The sequence below is a fragment of the Lactuca sativa genome, chromosome 1 (genome assembly GCF_002870075.4).
Source record: "Lactuca sativa cultivar Salinas chromosome 1, Lsat_Salinas_v11, whole genome shotgun sequence".
Lineage (NCBI taxonomy): Eukaryota > Viridiplantae > Streptophyta > Magnoliopsida > Asterales > Asteraceae > Lactuca > Lactuca sativa.
Genome location: NC_056623.2, coordinates 95932468 through 95956451, shown reverse-complemented (window position 1 = coordinate 95956451; position 23984 = coordinate 95932468). Strand labels below are relative to the sequence as shown.

Genomic DNA, 23984 nt, shown 5'->3' with positions numbered 1-23984 from the left:
AAAAAAAAAATTGGTTTATATATATATGGGTCATCAGGTTAATTATGTACCAATGCCCGATCCATATCCATGGAAATATGGCCCTAAGCTATAGGAGTCCTCGTAAAAATGCAAATAGTTTTGTGTTTTGACTTTTGACTATTTTGTAGGACTATATTAATTTTCTTTTTATCTATTTTTTCTTCAATTTTTTTAAAATTTTTCTCTCTTATATAACCTCTGTATTTAATTACATTCTTGTTAGTCAAAAACGAAAAAACCGTAATATTTTCACACAAAACAGTTGTTTTTTTTATTATCATACATCAAAATATTATATAATCAACCAATATGTAGTAAAGGAACATACACTCATTTTACCAACCAATTTAAAAAAAAAAAAAAAAAAAAAAAAAAAAAAAAATCAAAACCCACCAATATTTGAAATGAAAAAATCGACAAAAAAAAAAAAAAAAAAATAAAAATCACACAAATCGGTTAAACGGTCTCCTCCCAAACGCCGCCGGCATAGAAATGGCGGAATCCATACTCAAATCCCCAATCGACCGTGGAGATTTATGCTTTTCCAACACCATCGGAGCCTGCGACGCCGTTGAATCCTTACTCGACGACTTCTTATTCCACTTAAACGACGCCCCAATGTTCTGCGTTAAAGGAAACGAAAACCTCCGTTTCGACGACGTCTCGCTCGCCGCCGCGCTCATCGTACGATCTTTCAGATTCCCCGTCGGTCTCGCTTTAGCTTTAGCAGACACCGTCGGACTCATGTAGTTCGGAACCGAAAACGGCGGGCAGCTCATCAAGCTGTCGTCGTCTTTCATCGGGTAAGGAGAACCGGCGGCACTGCCTTTTGGTTTGGAGTATTTCATTAGGTTTGGGGTGGTCGACGGTGGAGTTCGCGTCGGAGTCATGAGTGGTCTCCCCCTCGTCGGAACCATTGATCGTGATGACTTAGGCGTCGGCGTGTCGAGATTCTCAAACGAAAAGTTACTCTGTTTGAAGATGCTTGATTGAGGACGTGGGCTTGTTTTCCGATCGAGATTTGTTCGTGGTGGTGTAGGTGTTAATTCAGGGTTCCGGTTCTTAATCTGAGTTTCATCTGCCGGAAGTTGACGTTCTAACCAGTTCCACCACCATGGAAATCCGCCGGATCGGATGTCCGTCAGAGCGGTTTGAGCTGATTTCGGTGTCGCTTTCCATAACTGATTGTTCAAATCGAGTTAAAACTTCAATTTTCAAGAACTGAAAGTCTGAAATTATTACCTGATTGGAGTATGCATACGCCATGGCTCTTTCTCTTTTGATCACTGCTTCCATTTTTCTTTGCATTCTTGCTTCTTGTTCTTCTTTTGTTATCAAACTATCGTCCCAGTGTTCATCCCCCATTTCCAGCTATAATACACAATCCCCAAATTTAATAAATTTAACATTACTCGATTTGAGAAATGTAAAAAGGAAATCAGGAAATCTTACTAGGTTACTGAAGGTCCATTTCCCGATTGAATTTTCCACTTCCTTTTCGTTTTTGTAAGTTTGGCGTTCAAGTGTTTGATTTTCCAGCGTTTGAATTCTTCGTGATTGAATTTGAGTTTGGACTCTCACCAACAATTGCATCTGTTTCATGGCGTTCATTGTTTGTCGCTTCACGTTTTGGCCTCTTATCACTCCTTGTAGCCTCACTAGACCCCTCAAAGCTCGAAAACTCCTCCTTGCCTATAAGATTTACACACAAATAATTACAACATATTCAATATTTCTTAAAAAAAATTATTTTTCTACCAACCCTAATTAAGTTGACACACTATCATGTGGATAAGCATGATGTGAGAAGTAGATCAGGTGCAGGTTGGCGGTTAGCATAAGAGTTAAATGTCTATAAGAAACTAAATCTATATCGGAATTGAAACCCTCACACTGCAGCTTCATAAGAGTTGAATGCTCATAAGAAACTAAATCCACATTAGAATTGAAACTCTCACACTGTAACGGCCGAGACTTGTGATTTTCACTGTTTCTACAAGTATACTTGCAGAAACGGTCAAAGGGTTGAGTCTTGACAGCCACAATATGGAAGTTCAAAATCCGATCTTGACTAGGCTCCTAGTAGGTGCTCAACTCTAAGCTCAACCACCTACCACTATACCTGATTTACTTCTCACATTATGAACAAAGATAGTGTGGGTAGGATTGCTTGAAGAATAACTCTTTTGCAGAAAATGCTTAATCATCGGAACTCACATTATAAACAATAAAAACATACCATATAACCTCTATAGGCAGCTTGGATTATGGTAGCTGAAAGATGGTGTTGTCTTACGGTTGGCTCTGGTCTATACGCAATTTCTGTCCGACGATGAGCCGCCCTAGGAGGGGAGTTTCGTGGGGAAGCCGCCCTAGGAGAGGCGGCTCGATAAGAGCCACCGACCCTTGGAGAGGGCGGCCTGACGGAATGTATAGATTCCGGTGGCGGTGGCGGTGGTGGTTGTGGTTGGTGGACAGGTGTAGGATGTCCGATATACAATAATTGATCAACTTCGCCCAAGATTTTCTCAATGCTACTTGGCTCTCTAAAGAGAGGAATGAAAGATCTATTTTCTCCATTTCTTGATTTCACTCGCCCCTTCTTCTTTTCATCAGGAGTTTTCTTTTCGATGTCCTACGACCACGAGAGATCAAGAAAATAAATAAAAATCGAAACTTTTTGATATATCAATGACATTTTTATGTGAAAAAAAATGATATTTTCAATAATCAAACTACTTACATTGTGTAACTTGTCTTTGGAGTTGGATGTAAAAACCTTCTTGATTGCAGAAAACCAACTCCCTTTTCTCCCCATATGTTCCCAGCATTACTATCAAACCCTGTAAAAATTTGAAGGTGAATATTTTAGAAAAAGGGTCGAAAAAACATGAAAAACGAAAATTTCTGGGTAGATCAAGAAGGTGGTCTGGCTTTTCTTATACAGATGCATAATTGAACATTAATAAAGTTGATACAACAAAAATCATAACTCATGCAATTTCACAAGATATAACAGAAAATCATAACTCAAATGACGTATAATTAAGAACAAATCAAATGTTACCTTAACTATAAAAAATTCCACTGGATTTCCAAAAACCCTTTCCAGAAAGCTGCTCCATGTTGGTTGATCGATTCTACACAAAACAAAATATCCTGATCCTCCCTCTCTTTAGATAAACCTTTCTCTGACATGGCATCCTTCTACATGACTCATTTCTTCTTACCAACTTTATTTAAGAGAGGGAGAAAAGAGAAAGAAAAAGAGAGAGAATTATATGAGTTTTAATGGTTAATTAAAACTTAAAAGGAAGAAACTTTGAATTGGTTTCGTTCCTTGAGGCCCTCTGAGAAGATTGATTTATTAATATGAACAACAATTCTTACTACTTTTTCCATCTTTATTGTCCCCCACCACCTTTCACCTTTTCATGACTTTATATATACCAATTTCTTTCTTTAAAGATTAAATTCAACAACAATTCTTCCTTCCTTCTAGGGTTTGAATGAGAGAGATAGATTTGGCCGCTTACCCACTTGATTTTTTTTTTCTGAACCTGCCGTGCTGCCAACTTCAACAAACTTTACTTAGATGAGAAGACTATTATGACACTAAATGCTTTTTCGTCATCATTAATAATAATGTTATATGATAATGATTCGTTTGTATTCTCTTAAATCAATGGAACTAAAAGTCGTTCTAGAAGACAATTATAAGACTAATTGCTTTTTCGTCATCTTTTTGGCAGTCCGTCGAATGGTTATTGTTGCCACGACGGCGCGTGGATTGAACGCGCATGAGGGCCCGCATGGTATGTGTGTGTGGTGGAGCCGGAAGACGACTGGTCCTCTGATGGTGTTTGCTTTATGGAAAATTCTTCCGTGTGTTATCATTTGATTGTTTGAACGCCAAACAAAATAATTTTATTGGCAGTTAGTCGTACAAAAACATAGTTTTGTATAATATGTTAGTTTAGAAAAAAAAAAAAAAAAACGAAAAATAATATATTGGTGTGGTATATACTTATATTTATTATTTTAAATTTTAATAAAACTACTATCTATATTGTTTGTGTATTTTTTTACATATAAAAGATTGTGTTTTTTAGTTACTAGTTAAAAAAATAAAATTTTAGTGAAATATTCAAATGAATGATTTTGCTAATTGTGGCTAAAATTAGCGATTTTATTTTATTTATTTATTTATTTATTGGTAATGAATCTTTTGCATAGGAAAAAAATAATATTGCCTTTTTTTAGCAATTTAGGTGTCCATTTTGTGGTAAATGATATATAAAATTGTTAAAATTGTCCTTATGGTTATTGGTTAGGCAGGGATGTTCATCAAACCACACAAACATTATAAATTGTTTGACCTGCACCACATCACATCGTAAAATACAGTTTTGGCCATCCAAGGTTCCGTTTGTAGTTTTTAATTTTTGTGAACCACACTATATGGTGCGATTTGAAGTTTATAGTTATAAAAATATGGTTCAAGCCACACTGTATCATGTTCAAAAATACGAGTTAATAAACATATGCGTCAAAGTGTCAAACCAACTATATCATAAATATATTTTAACATATTCATAAAGTTCATATTATGATAATGTTAAAACATATTGTAAAATATTTTGATGTTATGCCTCGATAATATACTTTTGCTAGCATGAAATATTTTCTTTTTCAAAATATATAGCACTACATATTTGATTGTGGTTAAACCTTTTTTTTAAACATTTTAATCACTTTTGTTTTTACTACCTATTAATCAATCGTTGAGTTTTTAAAAAATTTCTATTCAATATAATTCAAACTTGATTGAATGTTATGTATTTTTAAACTAAGTTGCTAATGTATAAGACAAAACAAAAATATAATTATAGATAATATTTTACAAGTATTAAACTAAATTTAGTATTTACGTTCTTAAAACCACATAAACCCCACAAAAACAACAAAATCGCATATATAAAACCGAACCTTATAACGCGGTTTAGAACCTTTGTAGTGCAGTTTACAGTTTTCGAAAATCTAAACCCGCATATGTAACGCGGTTTGCGGTTTTGAGTCTAAATCGCACCGCAAACACCCCTATATTGTTAAGGATGTCAAAAAAAATCTGATTAATCTGACCAAAATAAGGTAATCAGGGGCGGGTTTAAAAAGGGTCAACATTTCTAATCACGACCTGAAAAACCCAAATTGTAGTTATAGTCGGTTATCGGGTTAACCGGTTTTACTAAGGCTGGAGGGAGTGGTGTCACACTCCCTCATTTTGTCACACTGTCAAGTAGGTGACACATCAGCATTTACCACAAAAAGTGTGGTTTCATGTCACACCTAAGATATGGTGCCACACTTATTTATTTATTTATTTTTAAATAATTAAAAATTTTAGTTTTAATTAAAAACTAAAGAGGCAGTCAAAACAAGCAGCCAATCACAAAACATTATCAAGCGCTCCCTCCCATTGCCACACTGTGGCCTAGGCCGCACCCTAATTGCACCCGAAGGCCGGTGTTCCAGTTGATGTGGCAATGAGACTATGATCTCTACCGTAGCCACTCCCTAGATCTAAGCAAATACAATCTGTATAATAGGACCCTTTCAAGTTGTTCCTATTCTTCAATTCATGCTCCTCGTTTAATCATATCATGAAGACTTTCAACCTTTTTTTTTCACATCGTAGTCGAGTCGTCGCAAGTCACAAAGGGTCTGTTTGTTTTTTGTGTGAAGATCTGTGCAACCACTTTTGTCTGCGCCGCGCAGACATATGCCCTCGCAGATTGTTTGTTTTTTGGAAGTGCACAGATCAGAAAACGTCTGCGCGAGGTCTTCCTGGCGCAGACATGGGTCACTGTCTTCAAAGGTCTTCAGGCCTCATTTTAACCTAAACCAAAAAAAAAAAACATGGGCCACCGTGCAGTTTTTTTTTTTTTTTGTTAAAAATGTATTTTTAATGTTTATGACATGAAATTAAGTTTAAAAAATCAATTTATTTTAACATCTCGCAGACGTTAAAAACAAACAGTCTTCTTATTATAGACTGCAGACATTTGGTCCACCTCTTTTGCCGCAGAGGCTAGCAAATGTGGTCCGCAGACTGCAGACATTTTGACTTTAAAAAGACAAACAGCACCAAAGTGAAAATCCTTTTTTGAAAATTTACAATTTTCAGTCCTTTTACTAATACTTGATTTATTACAATGACATTTAAATCCTTCTTAGCTTTATGCATACAACCTAACACCAACAACAAAATAATTGAACCTTTCTTTGGCAATTGACATATTTAGTCCCTATAGTATTACGTGATTTGCTCAAATCACACAATATTAATCTCTCTTCCAATTCAAACTGATTAACTCCACTAAACTGACCTACATGATTAACACAAACCTGACTAACCTATACTTAGGGTCGGCTTTCGGGTAACATATTTATTTTTGCAAACCATACTAACCTGACACCTTTAACTTGAAACTCGATCGGGTTGACCTGATTAACAACATTATCTTTAGTAGTTAATTTTTTTGTGGTTTTAGTTGAAAAAGGTTTAGAGTTGCATCAGTGGTTTATTTTTTGGATTTTTTTGGTGATTTTGGTCCATAATAGTAATCTGTTAAGTTTATCTGGAATCTTGTAACACATCTTATAAAGCCACATACATTTTTGTCTTTCTAGCTTTTATATGTTCTGTTACTTTGGCTACATAAATAAAGATGTTAGACGTTTCTTTCTTCTTCAACCTACACATTTTATTTATCTTCTCATATCTTACTAACGATTGATTAAAAAAAAACTCCAAATGGTGTGGTGTTTATATGGAAAAGTGGCAATTGTGTTGTAACATCCCTCACTAGGATCTTGCTAAAAACACTTTTAAGAAAATCATTTAGTTTAAATTCTAAATTCGTTTAGAGTAAAGTTTGAAAAAATAAAACAGTCCCAAATGCATAAATGTTTTAAAGTTAAAGTAGTGAGGTAATAATAAATGTATCAAAAACACTTGTTCAAGCTCATCACACAAGCGTGGTCTTCCTAAAATCCAAGCTAAAGTCTTCTACTTTTTGACACTATCGTCAACCTAATCATATATCAAAACAGGTTAGACAATGGATTTTCCTAGTGAGAATACTCAAAGTGGATTCATTTGAGTTAGAAGATAACAATCTATCTTACTTGAATCGGGCCAATCGGCCTCCGAAAACCATTTTCTTAAAGTCTTTTCCAAAAGATATAGGGGTTTCATGGCCCAAATCTTATTAAATCTATTGCAATATATTGGAATTTAATTATCTAAAACGTTTTAACAAGACTATTTTAATAAGTTTTTATTAAATTACCCAAATCAAATTAAGCAAAACCAGTTCACGTAAGTTGAGATTTAATGCCCACGAATCATCTCTCCAAAAACAATCAACGACCTCAACTAACAGTTGTTAGTTAAACAAAAATCAAAGATCAACTAAGTACAAAAATGAGGTAAGCAAATAATAATATTAATGTTATGCAATACTTTGTTACATTATGTACTTTTTACATTTTAAAATTTTATGATGCTAAAAAACTAGAATGTTCGTGACCTTTTCCACAAATTATTTTATCAAATGATTTAAAATCTTCATTTAAATATTTATTTCAACTCACCCATATAAGGGTGTTTAAATAAAAAACAAATCACTAATAACATAACTGTTGGAAATGAGACCTAGGCACTCCTTATAATAGGTGTGAATAACTATCATGATGCATTTTAAAGTCGTGAGGGCCGTAAATTTATAAGAACTTTATCATTAAAAACATTCACGCGCGAGCAATTTTTCAAGATGGGTGACATTCTGTGAAGCTTTCGTCTTAGATGACCCAAATTAGACAATATCTAGGTACTTATGTTAGGGATGCCAAATAATGGAATCAGAGCTTGTATACTAAACCAGTAGGGGTGAAAGAGGTGAGCCTCTGATCCCACATGTATTGGAAAGCATAAATAAGCAATCCTTATAAAATAGTTATAATGGGTGCTTATACATTTCATATCATGTCGCATCCTAACATCATCAGTTTAGAAGATCCCATCAAAACTCTATGGTTTGTTAGATACATTTTAATGCATCTTTTAGGACATCTATTATATCTATTTACATCACTCTTGGCCTTTAAAACTCATGCATTCTGCACATTTTGAGACTTTTATGTAAATTGATAGAACCTTTTCATTTGCACACTTTTTGGATGGTTTGAAGCTTGGACCACTCTTAGGATGTTGTTAGGGAGTTGATATCCAAATTTTATGAACGAAATTGGATTGAAAAGGTTGAAAAAATAAAAGATTCAAACAATACAATGAATTACACGGTCGGTCGACTCAGGCTTTTCCGAGGACCTAGACTCGATCTAGTCCGTCAAAACCAAGCCACAGGACAAATATGAGTTGACTCGGTCAAGTCAGGTTTGACTCAATCGAGTCGGGTAAAAAAATCAACAAAATTCAAGAAAATGCATTTTTGTCTACCAGTGAGGTGACTTGGTCGAGTCACATTTTTTCTATGGGTTGACTTGTCTGAGTCAAGAAATATTTAGGTCAGACGTTTCCTAAAACATATAAATATGAACCCTGTTTTATTTTCTCGATATATATGATTGTTGGACTTTGAAGGATGACTTTTGGAGCATCAAAACATTAAAGAAAACGCTTTGTAGCTGATATTCACTATTTTTATCATTTTGTTTGTAAAACTTTTTATCAATTATATATTTTGAACTAGTATTTTTAACCATGATCGGCTAAAAACTCTTTCTTCCATGTTCTAGTTTGTAACTTAACTATGTATAACTGATTCTATAAGATTATGTTATTTTCTTGATATATATGATTTTTGGATTTTGAATGACGAATTTTAGAACATTGGAAGGTTAAAGAGCATGGTTTGGATATGCTATTCACTATTTTTATCATTTAATTTGTAAAACCCTCTGTCCATAGAACATGCTTTGGATATGCTGTTCACTATTTTTATCATTTAATTTGTAAAACCCTCTATCCATTCCATATGTTGAACTAGTGTTTTTAGTCATAATCAGCTAAAAAACCTTTTTCCAGTTCTAGTTTGTAACTCGACTACGTGTAACTGATTCTATAATATTGATGTTTTAAACTTGATTTTTACCTAGTGATTCGTGTTTTTGTTTTAATAAAGTGTTTTACTTTATTATTTTCTCATAACCAACTACATGAATTAGTTTATTTATATAAATTCAGTTAATTATGAAATCCGTAATTGTTATATGAGTTAACACAAGTAACAAGCAATGATTGGTTATTAACTTAGGACTTAATTCGTTGTAAACATAAATTTGCATACTTTTACATGTCCAAGCTTATGAGAACTCTTGAATATCTTAATAAAAAATTTCAATCAAAATCTAAAAGCTTGTCTAGAATAGAATCAATGAAGTTAGGGGCGTGTTTGGCAAAGGTAACTGTTAGTTGGAAGCGGTTAGCGGGTAGCCAGTAGCGGGTAGCGTGTAGCGGATAGCTGGTGGTGGAAAACCGTAGCTTTTATTTGTTATATGAGTGTTTGGCAAAAGTAGCTGTAAGCTTTTGAAATATATAAAATTACATAAGATGACAACTGATTAAAAATAAATAAAAATATAAATATATTTTTTAGGGTAATTATGGAAATTGATTTCAAAAGCTCAGTAGCGTTTTGTTAAACGCTACATGAAGTAACTTTTAGATTTGGAGCGTTTTGTTTAAACTAAAAGTTAAACGCTTGTATTGCCAAACAGAGCTTTTTGTTTAAACTAGAGCGTTTTGCCAAAAGCTAAAAGCTAGAAACTCTCAAACGCTTCCAAAAGCTCCATGTCAAAACGTTCTAGTTGAAGAGCTTATTTTTAATAAGATAATTTGACAAATAAAGTAATATTAGAACTTTTCATTATTGCTTGGTACCAACTTAGGTTAAAAAATAAAAACTATTAAAACATAATTCACGATCAATTACATGTAGTTGAATCGAACACGAAACCAGAAGTGTCTCAAAATCTTATTTTTCTTAAAAATCTCGTATTTATTTTATTTTATGTTATCGTTTGTTTTAGTTTTTTTAGTTAATAAAAATATATCCTTTTTATTTTAGTTATGGTTTAATTTTTGTGTCAAAATTCAAAATTTTATATCAAAGAGATATTTTACGACGGTTCTATATCAACGTAGATACGATCATTGCTTTAGCTATACCATCCTTGGTATAACTAACAATATTTTTATACACCTTATTTTTTATTGGTTTAAGAACCTAACACAGTTATTCGTTTAAACGTGTGCGAGCAGGAGAAATTTTCCAGATAGTTGATCATCTTAGGAAGTTCTTGTGTGGTGGCCGATATCTGGCAATATCTTGGTACATATGCCTCATATGTTACAATTATGGCACAAGCGCCCTACCCAACACATACACACAGTGTTGTAAAACTCACCGAGTTGTCCAATTACTCCTCCGAGTACTCGCTATTCAGCCCCTTAGCAAGGCGAGTTGCAAAATCCTGAGTATTCCCCGATCGACCCCTTATTGAACTACGCAGTGTTGTAAAACCCGGTCAACTCTGTGATTAATATGTATAATATACTTAATGATTTATTATTTTACACATACATGTGATTATTACTACACATATATCTTAGATTTTCAACAACTATTTACTAAGTGAGACCATTATTTGTTTTTGTGTATTCACATGTATCTAATTTTTTCTATATATTTCAATCTACTTTTGATTTTAACTTACGATATTGACATATATAATTTCCCCAAAAATATTTCTATATGAATTATCAAATCCGAGTACTCCCCGATTACTCTCGAGTACTCGCTACTTGGTAGTCGGCCAAACAGGTACCGAACCTTGTATACACATACAAACACAAACACAAACACACACGCACCAATGCACTTACTTAAAGGTCATGAACTCATTTGATGATCATTCTACCCTAAATTGACAGTGAGAACTAAGGTAAGCCTATGTGAATTGTAAAACTACTAACTAGATGCAATATAGTTTAAATAACGTGCAAGTGTTATGATTTATATAAGTTTCCAACGTTTTGAGATGATAAAACATTATATACTTACAGTTACATGCTAAACGATATCATTTTAGGTGTTATAGATCATGTGTCACGTCATGTGTTTATGTGTACATGTGCATGGTTACAGTTCTTTTATTATTAGTCATATGAATTGACCGTCGTGATTACTTTGTGATTAGGGTTTTAGGAACTTTTCAATGATTAACGAAGAAATTTCAATCGGTGCATGCATGACTAGAGTTATTCAACCACACATAAAGGTATTTGGCGAGTATATTTTGACCATTGGCTAAGAAGAAAACTAGTCAAAAGGTTCTGAAATCTTTCAACACATAAATATAACAATATAATATAATATTTTATATTACTTAATTAATACAAGAGTTATTCATGAAAGAATTTTAAAATAGATAAATTGTGTTTTAGATCAATTCAAGTTGGTCCGACCCATTATTGACTTATGCCAAAAATAAGCCGTTTTTACATGTTATTCATGTTGTGTGACGAGTCCATGTTGTCATCTTTACATATTTACCTTTTTGGTGTTATTATTAGATATTTTATTAGTAATTACCAAATATTTATAAATATAACAACATAAATAAAATAAAATCTACATACCATAATCGAAGTTAACTAACGTTAGGTAATGATTATGAAGAAATAAACATATGAAATACGAACCCAAAAAGCTATCTAAACAAGATGCTATATTATTTCAGATTAAGTTAAAAGTTACAATATTGTATCGTATATTTATTTATTATTATCTGACGAATTTACCCATCAAGGAGGTGGGCGTGGGGTAAGCACTAAGCCATGTATTTACGGGCACATGCATCTTTGATGATGTGAGAAGAATGGTGTTTGGTCCGACAAAGGTCCATCACCTGCTTACACTCACGTGACCTATTCTTATTTTACAATTGACAGGTGCTATTGCTTTTAAAAGAATTATGGTTTTAGTCCTTCATTTTAAAATGCCAAAAAAAAAAAAAAAAAGACATGATAAGCTGTCCTGACATATATAAACTAAGCTGACAAAAACTAACTAATATGTTCTCAACTAAACTAAGAATGTTGTAAGTAATATGTTGTAATGTTAAAGTTTTCAATTCAGTGGTAGTATATATATATATATATATATATATATATATATATATATATATATATATATATATATATATATATATATATATATATATATATATATATATATATATATATATATATATATATATAAAGTTAGGTTCAAATGTTTTCATTATCTATTGTGTGTATGTATGATTGATTCTGGATCAATCATTTTATTAATAATTAATACATATTAAATACTGAAGATGTAATTAATACATATTATATCTTCAACATGTAATATGCATTAATTACTTTCTTAAAATAACTAAAATGATTGGTCCAGAATCAGTCATACAGACACACAATAGACAGTGAAAATAAAATAACCTAACCCTATATATATATATATATATATATATATATATATATATATATATATATATATATATATAAAAGAACTCATTTAAACTTTGGTATTAAACCCTCTAAACTACGTCGTTATGCTAAAAGTATATTCCAAAAAAAAGGTTGCGTGATTTCCTTGAAAAAAACTCATCCTTCCATCACAATATGTAATTTTGTTTTCAAAAGATTTTCCCGATTATTCATTCTTTTTTTTTTTTTTTTGGTTCGTGAATTGCATCTGGTTTATCATTATTCATTCTTGGTGAATCTCTTTCTGCTGTGTGATTTTTGTACTAATCATATTTATTCTTGGTGAATCTCTTCTTGATGTGTGATTTTCTTCTGTACTGATAGGTTTGCGATTTTTTTTCAATTTTTTTTACATGAATTTCTTCTAACAAATTGAGTTGAGTCTGATTGATTTTGTTCTATTTCGTCAATTAAGTCGAGTTCGTGAGCTGCATATGTGCCGTGTTTGCTACTGTTGAATCTCATTGTATTAAGTTTGTGATTGAGTTCGTGAGATCTTTGTACTCAGATTTGTAATTTATTTTTTCAAAAAATTTACTTATGTTGGGTTGTGCTTTGTGTTAGGCACTTATTCATTCTCTTGCACTTACTAACGAGTTTTCTTTTAGTTTTTGTCATTATTGTTGCTTAATTTTTAATAAATGCTCTCTTATATATTGAATTTTATAGTTACTGATCAGATGACTTTGTGTTAGTCACTTATTAATTTTATAGCCAACATCTTTATACATTAACATCTAAACTCTCTACACCTCATCCTTTTACTTTTTAATGTCATACAGCTTCATATATCATTTTTAACTAATTAACTTAGCTACTATAATTATATTATATTGAAATTCAGGCCCGTCCCAGAGGGTGGGTGATAGGGGCGACCGTTCAGGGCCTATATTTCAAAAGGGCCTATTTTTTCTTCCGCTCTGGGCCCAAAATATGTTTGGAACGACCCTGTTGAAATTGAGTAAATCTGATTCCTTATTTATAATTCGTGAATTTTGGCATCATCCTTAACCTGATAAGGTAATAAGCACTTTTGAATTATTTTTTTTCAAAAGATACATAAGCCCCACCTCTTGAATTTGTTCTATATAGTCAATTTGGTTGATACAAAACACTTCTGAAAGCCTACAGTTTGAAATTTTGGAGCTTCCCATGAAATGGATTGTTTCGAAATTTTGGTTGGTTTGCCCTTATCCTCTTGAATTTGTTCTACATAGTCAATTTGGTTAATTCCGAATGTCAAATTTCTTTTTGTTGGTGAATTTGGTTTATATGGCCGATCCTGAGGATTCAAATGCCAAGGACGAGCCGGAAAAAAGACCCTTAGTTCCTTAGTTCTAATGGGTAATGAATTAAATTATATAAACTACAGTTTTTATTTTTAAATGACGATAGACTTGATTTTACATGAGCGTAGTGCATGATCTGAACAACTGCTTATTCACCAATATAGTTAACCAAACTATCTCAGGTAGAATTCAGTGGAATCTGTTTCAATTTTCAAGCATCCTTACATCACCTAAAATAATTAGTGATCACACCATAATCTCATAATTAAGATCACATTTGTTCATTTATATAGTTCACCTAGACCATATTGCAAGAAGGAATTGACAAGAATAGCATATCATTTTGGATGGTACAAGAAGGAGAAGAGCAAGTGGAAGAAAGCCACCAAGAACAACCAACCTAAAGGAATATAATATGGTTTTCAATAAATGAAAAAACTCTTTCATATCTAACTTTAATAAAGGTTTTGTTCAAATCATTGTAAGGTTATAAACAAGAATAGGATATTAAGACTATCATGTCTTCTCTAAAGGTTTATGATTTTAAAAAATCAATTTCCTATTTCAATCTCACACTTGGATAACTACATGGTCATCCAAGAATATTGTAGAAACAAAAGCTTCATTTTAATCGAATATCAGATAAGTTATTGTCTTTCTCTACGGGTTTCTTGGTGAAGCCTTGTTAAGATTGGGGCAAAAGTGCAAAACATTTGAGTTTCATGATAATAGTTTAGCTAAGTACAAAAATCACCAAATGCAAGTCAATTATGCTTTACCAGTGATCTTTATGGTTACTAACAATCATGTTGGACTCTATATGTTTATTTCTGAAAGAGAAGTACTCCTAATATCCATCCCCCATAAATATTCTAACTTGATCGATGGAAAATATACAATTTCTTGATTTGTACTTGAGTGTTCTTGAGGAGTTCCAGAATGGGATCAGCAATATAAACACCGGTAGTTCAAATCTAACTACAAGAAGTTGAAGAATGAAGAATTATGAGATGATGTAAGTACCTTTTGAGAGGAAGAGCAGATACCTAGAGGGTTTGATGAAGACAAAGAACCAGGCACCGCATAGGCGGCCCCCACCTGTGACCAACTCCCTCGCTTGAAGCCTTGAATGATCGTGTCTGGCTGTCTGCCTTCTGCCTTTGCGTGTGGATTGTGGACTGATCGATCTATCCTTTGCATTCTTTAGGCCTATTCCTGAATAGAGCATAAAAACAATTGGGCCCCTAAACCATTTGGGCCCTGTGTGCATGTCCCTTTTGCCCCCCCCCCCCCCCCACCTAAAACCGTGCCTATTGGTTTATTTCCTAGTGTCGAGTTTGATATGATTCGTGATTATTTATTTTTATGTCGATTTTTATAATTAATGTTCCATTCTTACTTGATCATATGATAATTTAATGTTAAATAAGACATTGTTTTCTTTTGTACAATACATGATGTTGAAACTGAAGTCTATGTTCACCCTATCGAGACACATATAATTGAAGATGTTGTTGCAAATGATTTGTCAAAAGCCACATATGAATATGAAAATATAGACGGTGTCGATGTGAACGTCGAATGTGAAAACGATGAAAGCATAATGGGAAAGGTTTTCGATACAACTGATGATGTGTATAACTTTTATAATGATTATGTATTTGTTCATTGATTTGGTATACATATTCATACTACATTAAAAAATAAGGGGACAAATGAACCTTACAAAGTATTTATTATCAGGGTAAAAAGTGTAATTTATTAGGACGTATTTTGTGAGTTAATTTCTTGTGCAGGGTGTGGTTTGTTGTTTTATGTTTCTTTAGGACTGCGGATCACTATTTGGATGTGTGAAAATACATGTGGACTCATTTTCGGGTATGGTTCAGGGTTTGGATCCAGGTTAAACTGGACTTGAACCAGTGTAACATCCCAAAAATTATGACAAAAAATTTCATTTTTTTATTTATTAAAATGACCATATCTATAAAAATCATTCCATCGAAAAACATAAGTCAAAGTATCAAAACAGATTATCTCATCAAAATTCATATCAACATATCAGAGTAAAAACATCTCGGGCTAAACAAATGGTGTGTGCACTGCAGTCATCTCGAGCTCTTCCTTTTGCTACCGGAAGTACCTGAAACCAAAACTGAAAACTATAAGCACGAAGCTTAGTGAGTCTCCCCAAACTACCACATACCATACACATAATCATGCTACTAGGAGATACGGGCCCCGCCCACACACATAGAGATACGACCCCCGCGCACACTTAACTAACTACGAGATACGGGGCCCGCCCACACTCTGCTGACTATGAGATATGGACCCCGCCCACACTCTGCTGACTAGGAGATATAGGCCCCACCCACACTCCGCTTACTATGAGATATGGGCCCCGCCCACACTCGGCTAACTATGAGATACGGACCCCGCTTACACTCAACTACTGAGCATACATACAAGTATCACACAGACAACAAGTATAATCAGATCTATCAATCAGTCTTATATCCATACTCAAATAGTGCTATAAGATACGAGCCTTACCCACACTCAGCTATCTATGAGATACGAGCCCCGCCCACACTTAGCTACTAATCAATACACATAACATATACGGGCCGGCCTTGGTGCCTTCGACCCGTCCAAACCAGGAGGAAACTCACATCACTTTCGGATGATAGCTGAAATGTCTCTGCCCGAAATCAGCTCTACTCACTCCCTGAACCAAAACAACCCCTTATATAAAATTCCATACTCATAACCCTTAAGGCCAACTCTAGTCAAGTCAAAGTTAACGCTCCAAGTTGACTCAAGTCATCGAGTTTACCCTTCCACCCGTCGAGTTCTCATGAATCACATAATCGTAAAATCACGATCTAACTCGTCGATTTTTCCTCCAACTCGCTGAGTTCCTCTTTATCAACAGAAACCAAACTTCCTAGTGCAACTTGTCATGTTCCCTTGTGGACTCGCGCGAGTTCCATGAACAGAATCGGGAATGTTCGACCAAACTCGTCGAGTTCCTCTATGAGCTCGCCGAGTCCCTTGCATTTATAGTCTATTCAACCCTTTCTTTATATCTAAGGTTCCAGAATATAGATCCATATTGTTTCCATAACCTATTTATGTAAAGTTGACTACTTGATGGCTTTGCATGCCTCAAATGGACCCAAGCTCGAGATATAGCAACCTACTTCCATGGACATGGTCTTTTCTTGGACAAGAACGGGTTTAAGACCCTATTTATGATTCTAAGGGCCAAATATCACTGAATTGGTAGTCCTTAGCTTCTGATCTATGGAGGTTATCATGTTTCCCACAATGGGGTCAAAAAGACCCATAAAGCAAAACTAAAAGGGATCTAAGCTATGAATCATCAAGTTAAGGACTTTTTACCTTAGAAAGCTGCCAAAGATGGATAAGATCCCAGATCTAATGCTTCTCCTCAAGCTTGATGACTTCTGGTTCTTCCAACTCTTTTACCAAGCACAAAAACACACACAAATCCACTCAAAACTTCAAGTTTCTCACCAAGGAGCTCACAATGCGATTTAGGGTTTCAGTGAGGCTGATGACAGACTGAGGGAGAGGATTAAGTCCTTTAAATAGGGTGCAAATCCCTGTAAATTAGGGTTTCATCCCAGCCGATCTACTCGTCAAGTTAAGGTCTCTCAACTCGTCGAGTAGATTACTTAAATTACGCGGTTCTGACAATCTCTACTTGACGAGTTTAGGCTTCCAACTCGTCGAGATGCTCTGTAAAAATGAATAATTTATAATTTAAATGTGTACCAGGAACCAGCCGTTACAACCAGATACTGAACCCAGAGTATATATTCTTATTTGCAGCTGAGGAGGATCATAATACATATCTCACAACTTTGCATCAGATATTTTTGCTCTTGTTCTTCCACTCGTCTTCTTCATCTATATTAGGGTTTGCTTTTCTGTCTCATAGTTGATTTTGTACTCAGAGTCTTGTATTTGTTCTTTTTTGAATGTGAGAGTTTATGTTGGTGAGGTTTCAGTTGTAAGTTTCCTGAAAACCAAACAGATCTTATTTTTCCTTAATGAAAAGATATGTTGATATTACGATAATTTATTCGTTGTGTTTGTTTAAACTTTTAAACTTGGTATAAGAGCAGGTTTAAGTCATGTATTGTTTTTTTGTTCATCTGATTGTACGTGAGTCGAGTTAGGGTTTTCTTCTCTTCTTCGAGTTAAGGTTTCGTCTGTTCATCGAGCCTTCTTCTCAATCTGTGTTCTAATTGTGTCTGATTAAATCAGGATTGTTTATGGTTGTTCTTCGTTGTTGTTTTGTGAACTTCATCTCAGACATGGTTGTTGCTTAAGAGTAAACATTAGCTTGAGAGTAAACGTTAGATATAACATCTTGTTCCCTCTAACAGCCAACGTTAAGCCATGGTCAACCTCAAGAACGAAAATAATGCAATATGTGTAATTCATGTTGTTTGTTCGCATTTGAATGTCGTTTATGTTCAGTGTTAAGTCTATCGATCTTGATAGACCTAATGGTAAACTACTTTGCTGTGTTGTAGAGCGTATTTGCGGAGCACTGTAAGTAATGCACGCTCTATCTCTTTTTTGTTTAAGTTTTATCTTGTGGAGTACTGTAAGTATCGTATGCTTTATCTCTTGTTTGTTCACGTTTTATCTTGGGATTTTATCTGTTATCTTGTTTTTTTGACTGGTGTGATTACTACAACCTATTGATAATAGAAGGATGTTGGTGTTGTGTTTATATTAGCTTGTCTTCCTCTCGAAGGTGGCTAGAGTCTGGTATAGTACAGACTACTGTTTAGCCAAGGTAACTTAACATGTTTGTCACATAGGTTGTATTAGTCATGGTTGGAGAAACTCCAATTCCTGGATCTAGATCTAGAACGAAGAATTTAGATCATTTTGATTTTGAAGATCCTCTTTTCTTGCATCCATCTGATAATGGTGTTGTTTCTATCATTTCCTTTAAATTGTCTCGTACTGAGAACATTAGAATATGAAAAAGTTCTATTACTAGGGCTCTAAAAGGTAAAAATAAGCTAGGGTTTGTTGATAAAGCTTTTCCTAAACCAACTGCAGATGAAACTAAAATTATAAATTGGGAACATGTGAATGTAATTGTGTGTCGTAACGTCATAAAAATACCGAGCAAAATTTTCATTTTAAATAAGTCAAAACCATTCATTCATTACCCCAAAAGACGATCAAAGTAAAAGAATTCTCAAAACATCAGAGTAAAATCATAAGCAATCATTGCAGAATAAATATCCAGGGGATGTAGTGTGATCAAGTCGGGCTCTTCCTTTTGAAACTGGAAGTACCTGAAAATGTTTAAACCACAAAACTGTAAGCACAAATCTTAGTGAGTTCCCTAAAATACTACATGCCATACATACAATTGCCATGGGCTACCCCATGGTTTTTTCTAAGGAATGTCATGGGCTACCCCTAGGGTCTTACAACCAAGTGTCATGGGCTACCCCTATCGTCTTTCCCTGGAACTTCATAGGCTACCCACATGATCTAACATCCAAGTTCCATGGGCTACCTACATGGTATTTTAAGCAATTTCCATGGGCTACCCCTATGGTCTTTCATACAAATGCCATGGGCTACCCTGGGGATCTTCCATTCAAGTATCACAAAGACAACTAGCATACTACACAATCATGTGGGCCGACATTAGTGCCTTCGACCTACAAGTACAATGACATGTCACACCTTCAACAGCTACCTCGACAACAATATAGACAACCCTAGCTTCTTAAAATCCAAACCAAGACCAACCCTTAGTTAAATACTCAATTCTACCTAAGTTTGACCGAAAGTCAATCTGTTCAAAAAGTCAACGGTCAGGTCAACTTATATGACCCCCACGTCGTCGCAATTCCTTTACCATGTCGTGGTCACGTGCAACCAAAATAGATTAATAAACGGGGGGAAATAGTGAGCCGAAAGAGAAACATTGAGAGGGGTAGAAGAGAATGACCGAGCTCATTTTTTTCAATTTATGTGGTGCTACCTCGAGGTGATTGGAAACAATCGAGATTCTAGAGTTGATTACAACAAAATTCGAAACAACCAAGGCGACAACATGGATGCAACGCTTCGTCAGTTAGGGGTGTTCATGGATGGTTAACCAAACCAAAAACATGTTTCGGAAGGTTAACTGAGACTGTTGGTTCGTTCATTTCTTGGACCTAAACCTAAATCGAAAAACCAGGTTAACCGGTATTCGGTTAACCGGTTTTTTCGGTTCGGTCATCCAGTTAACAATTTACCATTAATAATGAATAAAAATGTGTTAAGATTATTGAACGCCATAAAAAATTTCCTAAAAAAGAATGAATGACAGTGAATAATCCATATAATTTATTTAATTAATTGTCGCTTCTGTTAATAATGAAATTCGGATAAATTATCAAATATCTATAGAATATGGAAAATAATATCGACTAGTACAAAAATATATTTTTTTAATTAATAGATAAAATGTAGTCAAATATTTAGTTATTTATGTGAAATGATGATGAAATGCAAATGACAATTTTAATCTATATCAACATATGTATATTTACAATAAATGTTAACGATGACAATTCTTAATTTAAAATGGAAAAATGTAAATAATATGACAATTATTAATTGTAACTAAAATTTTTTAAGAAATAATTTGATATTAACTTAACCGAGTAAATATAAACAGTACTTTAAAAAAGTAAAAAAATAAAATTTTGGTTTTTCGGTTAACCGTCCGTAGCATAAAGTATGAATTATAACCGAACTGAAAAACCAAAGATTTTACTGGTCCGGTTAACCAAATCGGAAAATTCAGATATACCAACTTGGTTAACCTGAAAATTGCTACGGTTTTCAGGTTTTTATGTTCGGTTTTTCAGTTTTTCCGATATTTTAAAAACCCTTATCGCCAGTGACACACTTACTTTTGTCCCAAACTATGACATCCCCAAATTTACGAACAGAAAAGACTAGTTTAATTTATGTTTTTAAAACAATTTCAAAGTAATCCTTTGATTAAAAGAGTTGCGGAATTTGTTACCAAAAAGAAATATGATAAAATAAGATTTAGCAAAGCATTTCTAAATGTATTTTCATTATATAACAAAACTCGGGATGTCATGTTCCGATACAGACCAAAAGCATAAACGATACATTATAAGCCTTACAACAGTTATTTACAACTACTGGCCTATAATCCAAAATATCTTGATAAGTCATCCAACTTACGCCCTGGTGCCACTACCTGTAATACAAAGAAAAACTGATTGCATCAGGCTTGGGAGCCTGGTAAGCATATAGGGATTTCAACCCACAATAAATAATTATATTAATTTCATCAACCAACAATAACTCAATTACCCATTCCCGTTATCCTCACTTTACGTCCCTAAAACAACTATCACAAGGGACCTAACCTAAGGATTTTCATCGGGGCGACAACACATGCTTCGGGGGTTCCTCCGCAATATATGTCAAACAAGGCAACCATGCGGGGGATGGAGTACATCAAATGAGCATTCAAGTTCATTAACACCTACAGGTGGCAAGCCTGTCAGCGTTCCACTAGACTGTCTAGAAAAGTCTGTGGTCGTCATCTAAACTCCGCTAGATGACTAAATCAGCAACAACATCGAGGCCTCTCATGATTTTATCACTAGTCAACTATCTACCCATGTTTTACCCAACATTTTAGTAGATAACAACACACTTATACATTCATATACAACTTAAAACCTGTATAAAATATCCATTCAATACTAACTCCAAATACACAAATAATATATATACACATAACATGTATTCTATAGAAGATACTTCATACCTATGTGTTAGAAGAAAGCGATTATACACTCTCTCAAAACGTATACTTAACACATTCAAACAATACTTGTATTAAAATCGTGTTTATGAAAGAGACTATGCACTCACTTGATAAAACGATTGTTAGGCAGCACTATGACTCTTCAAATAGTAATTCTTCGATGAATCCGGGATATCTTCACACATCGGGCTTCTTGCGGGCAGAGCTTCGACTCGAAAACTCTTTTCTTCTCGGGATCTTCGGAGCGTCGGGACTTGCTTTGGGTGTCGGGATGATATTGGGGCTTCGGGGGCGCTTCAAGAGGGTTAGAGGGGGTATCGGGAGTGAGAGAGTAAGAAAGTAGCAACCAAAATCAGCTACCCTTCGATTTCTATTTATAGGGATGATTTTCTGGATTCATGTCGTGAATCTCAAAAATTTACGTCGTGAGTTTGGTCAGGCATAGGTCATTACGTTCGTCATCAGTCCATTTGCTCTAGAAGGCGTCCAGCACCTGTTCACGTTGTGAACAATGTGTTCACGTCGTGAGCTCTGACATTGTGTCGGGGTTCGTGCCCCGAACTTCAGAAATTCATATCTTTCGCATACGAGCTTTGTTTTCGACGTTCTTTATATGCACGCGTAGGTGAGGTTATACTCTACAACTCTCGTTAAGACTCCGTCGGCTAATTTTGACTTTACTTTAATTATATTATTTTTAGTAGGCTAGGACAGAAAAACTCTGTTAGGAATTCATAACTCCTTCATCTGACGTCCGTTTTCGTCTGTCTTTTTACCGTTAAACCACTTTCGATGAGATCTTCGATTCTCATTTAGATTGTTTCGACTAGAAACCACTCGATCTCATATTCGAACTTTGGGCTGCATACCACTAATTTGAAACTTCGAAAAATCATAACTTCCTAATATGAAGTCAGATTTAGATGTTCTTTTTATGCACGCTCTTCGTTTAATGTATTCTACGACCTTCGTTTAGATCAGTAAGGCTAAATATCGCTCTATCGTAAATTCACTGTTTACGTTACGCAGTGTCGTTCCGGTTCTGTCGCGAAACTTCGACAGGTCATCATTTCTTCTTTATAACTCGGATTTCGACATTCTTTATATATTCGGAACCCTTGTCACGACCACTACAACTTCCTTCATAGATATTGGGTTTATCTAATATTTTATTTTAATGCTTATTTTATCATTAATTCAATTAAGTCACAATAATTAAGCATAAAACACATAATACTCAAATAATACATTTCTATTATTTCAAAACGAGTTACAAAGGTTAACCTAGACTATTACATCAATATTTATGCCTAGCCTAGAAACACGGGCGTTAAAATTCTCTCCCTTTGGATGATTCCATCCCCGGAATCACACATCAACAAACAAATGCAGATAGCGACTCATCATGTCACTCTCCATCTCCCATGTGAGATTTGGTCCATTCGTATGTTTCAAACGGACAAACACTAATTTGACCACCTTGCGTCACAACGTCTTAGACTTACGGTCAATGTTTGCCTCTGATTCTTCAATTAATCTCTTGTTTCCATCCAACCCTAATTCAGAAATTTGAATCACGTCGGGAACTTCTCTCATGTAATTCCTCAAATAACACACATGAAAAGTGTTATAAATTTCATTCAGTTCTTCAGGTAGTTCTAGATTGTAAGCTTGGTTCGCTATCCTCTGAAGAACTTTAAAGGGTCCAATAAGCCTTGGACTTAATTTTCCCCTTTTACCAAATCTTATATGTCCCTTCCACGGTGAGACTTTAAGTAAAACCAAATCTCCGACTTCAAAAGTCATCGGTCACCTTTTCTTGTCAGCATAACTCTTTTGACGATCCTGAGCTGCTAACATTCTCTCCCTAATCACTTTCAACTTTTCAGCAGTCTGATGGACTATCTCAGGTCCCATAAACTACTTTTCCCCAGCCTCAAGCCAACAAGACGGCGTACGTCACTTTTGTCCGTACAAAGCTTGATAAGTTGTCATCTTAATGCTCGAGTGGAAACTATTATTGTAGGAAAATTCTACCAAAGGAAAATGTTCATCCTAGTTGCCTTGGAATTCCAGGGTACATGCTCTCAGCATATCTTCAAGTGTTTGTATCATCCGTTCACTCTGACCATCAGTCTGTGGATGGTAAGCTGTACTCAAACACAACTTGGTACCCAAT

At 34.5% G+C, this 23984-nt stretch overlaps 1 protein-coding gene across 1 annotated transcript; it reads right to left on the bottom strand.

Annotated features, from left to right (window-relative positions):
* Nucleotides 1-267: 267 nt before the first annotated feature.
* LOC111885928 (protein IQ-DOMAIN 14) lies at nt 268-3579 on the bottom strand. Its single transcript, XM_023882163.3, has 6 exons — nt 3089-3579; nt 2765-2864; nt 2261-2656; nt 1474-1713; nt 1264-1392; nt 268-1202 (listed from the first exon to the last, which is right to left on the bottom strand). Exons 2-6 carry the CDS (start codon nt 2837-2839, stop codon nt 465-467), a joined length of 1578 nt encoding a protein of 525 aa, XP_023737931.1. The 5' UTR covers nt 2840-2864; nt 3089-3579; the 3' UTR covers nt 268-464.
* Nucleotides 3580-23984: the final 20405 nt, after the last annotated feature.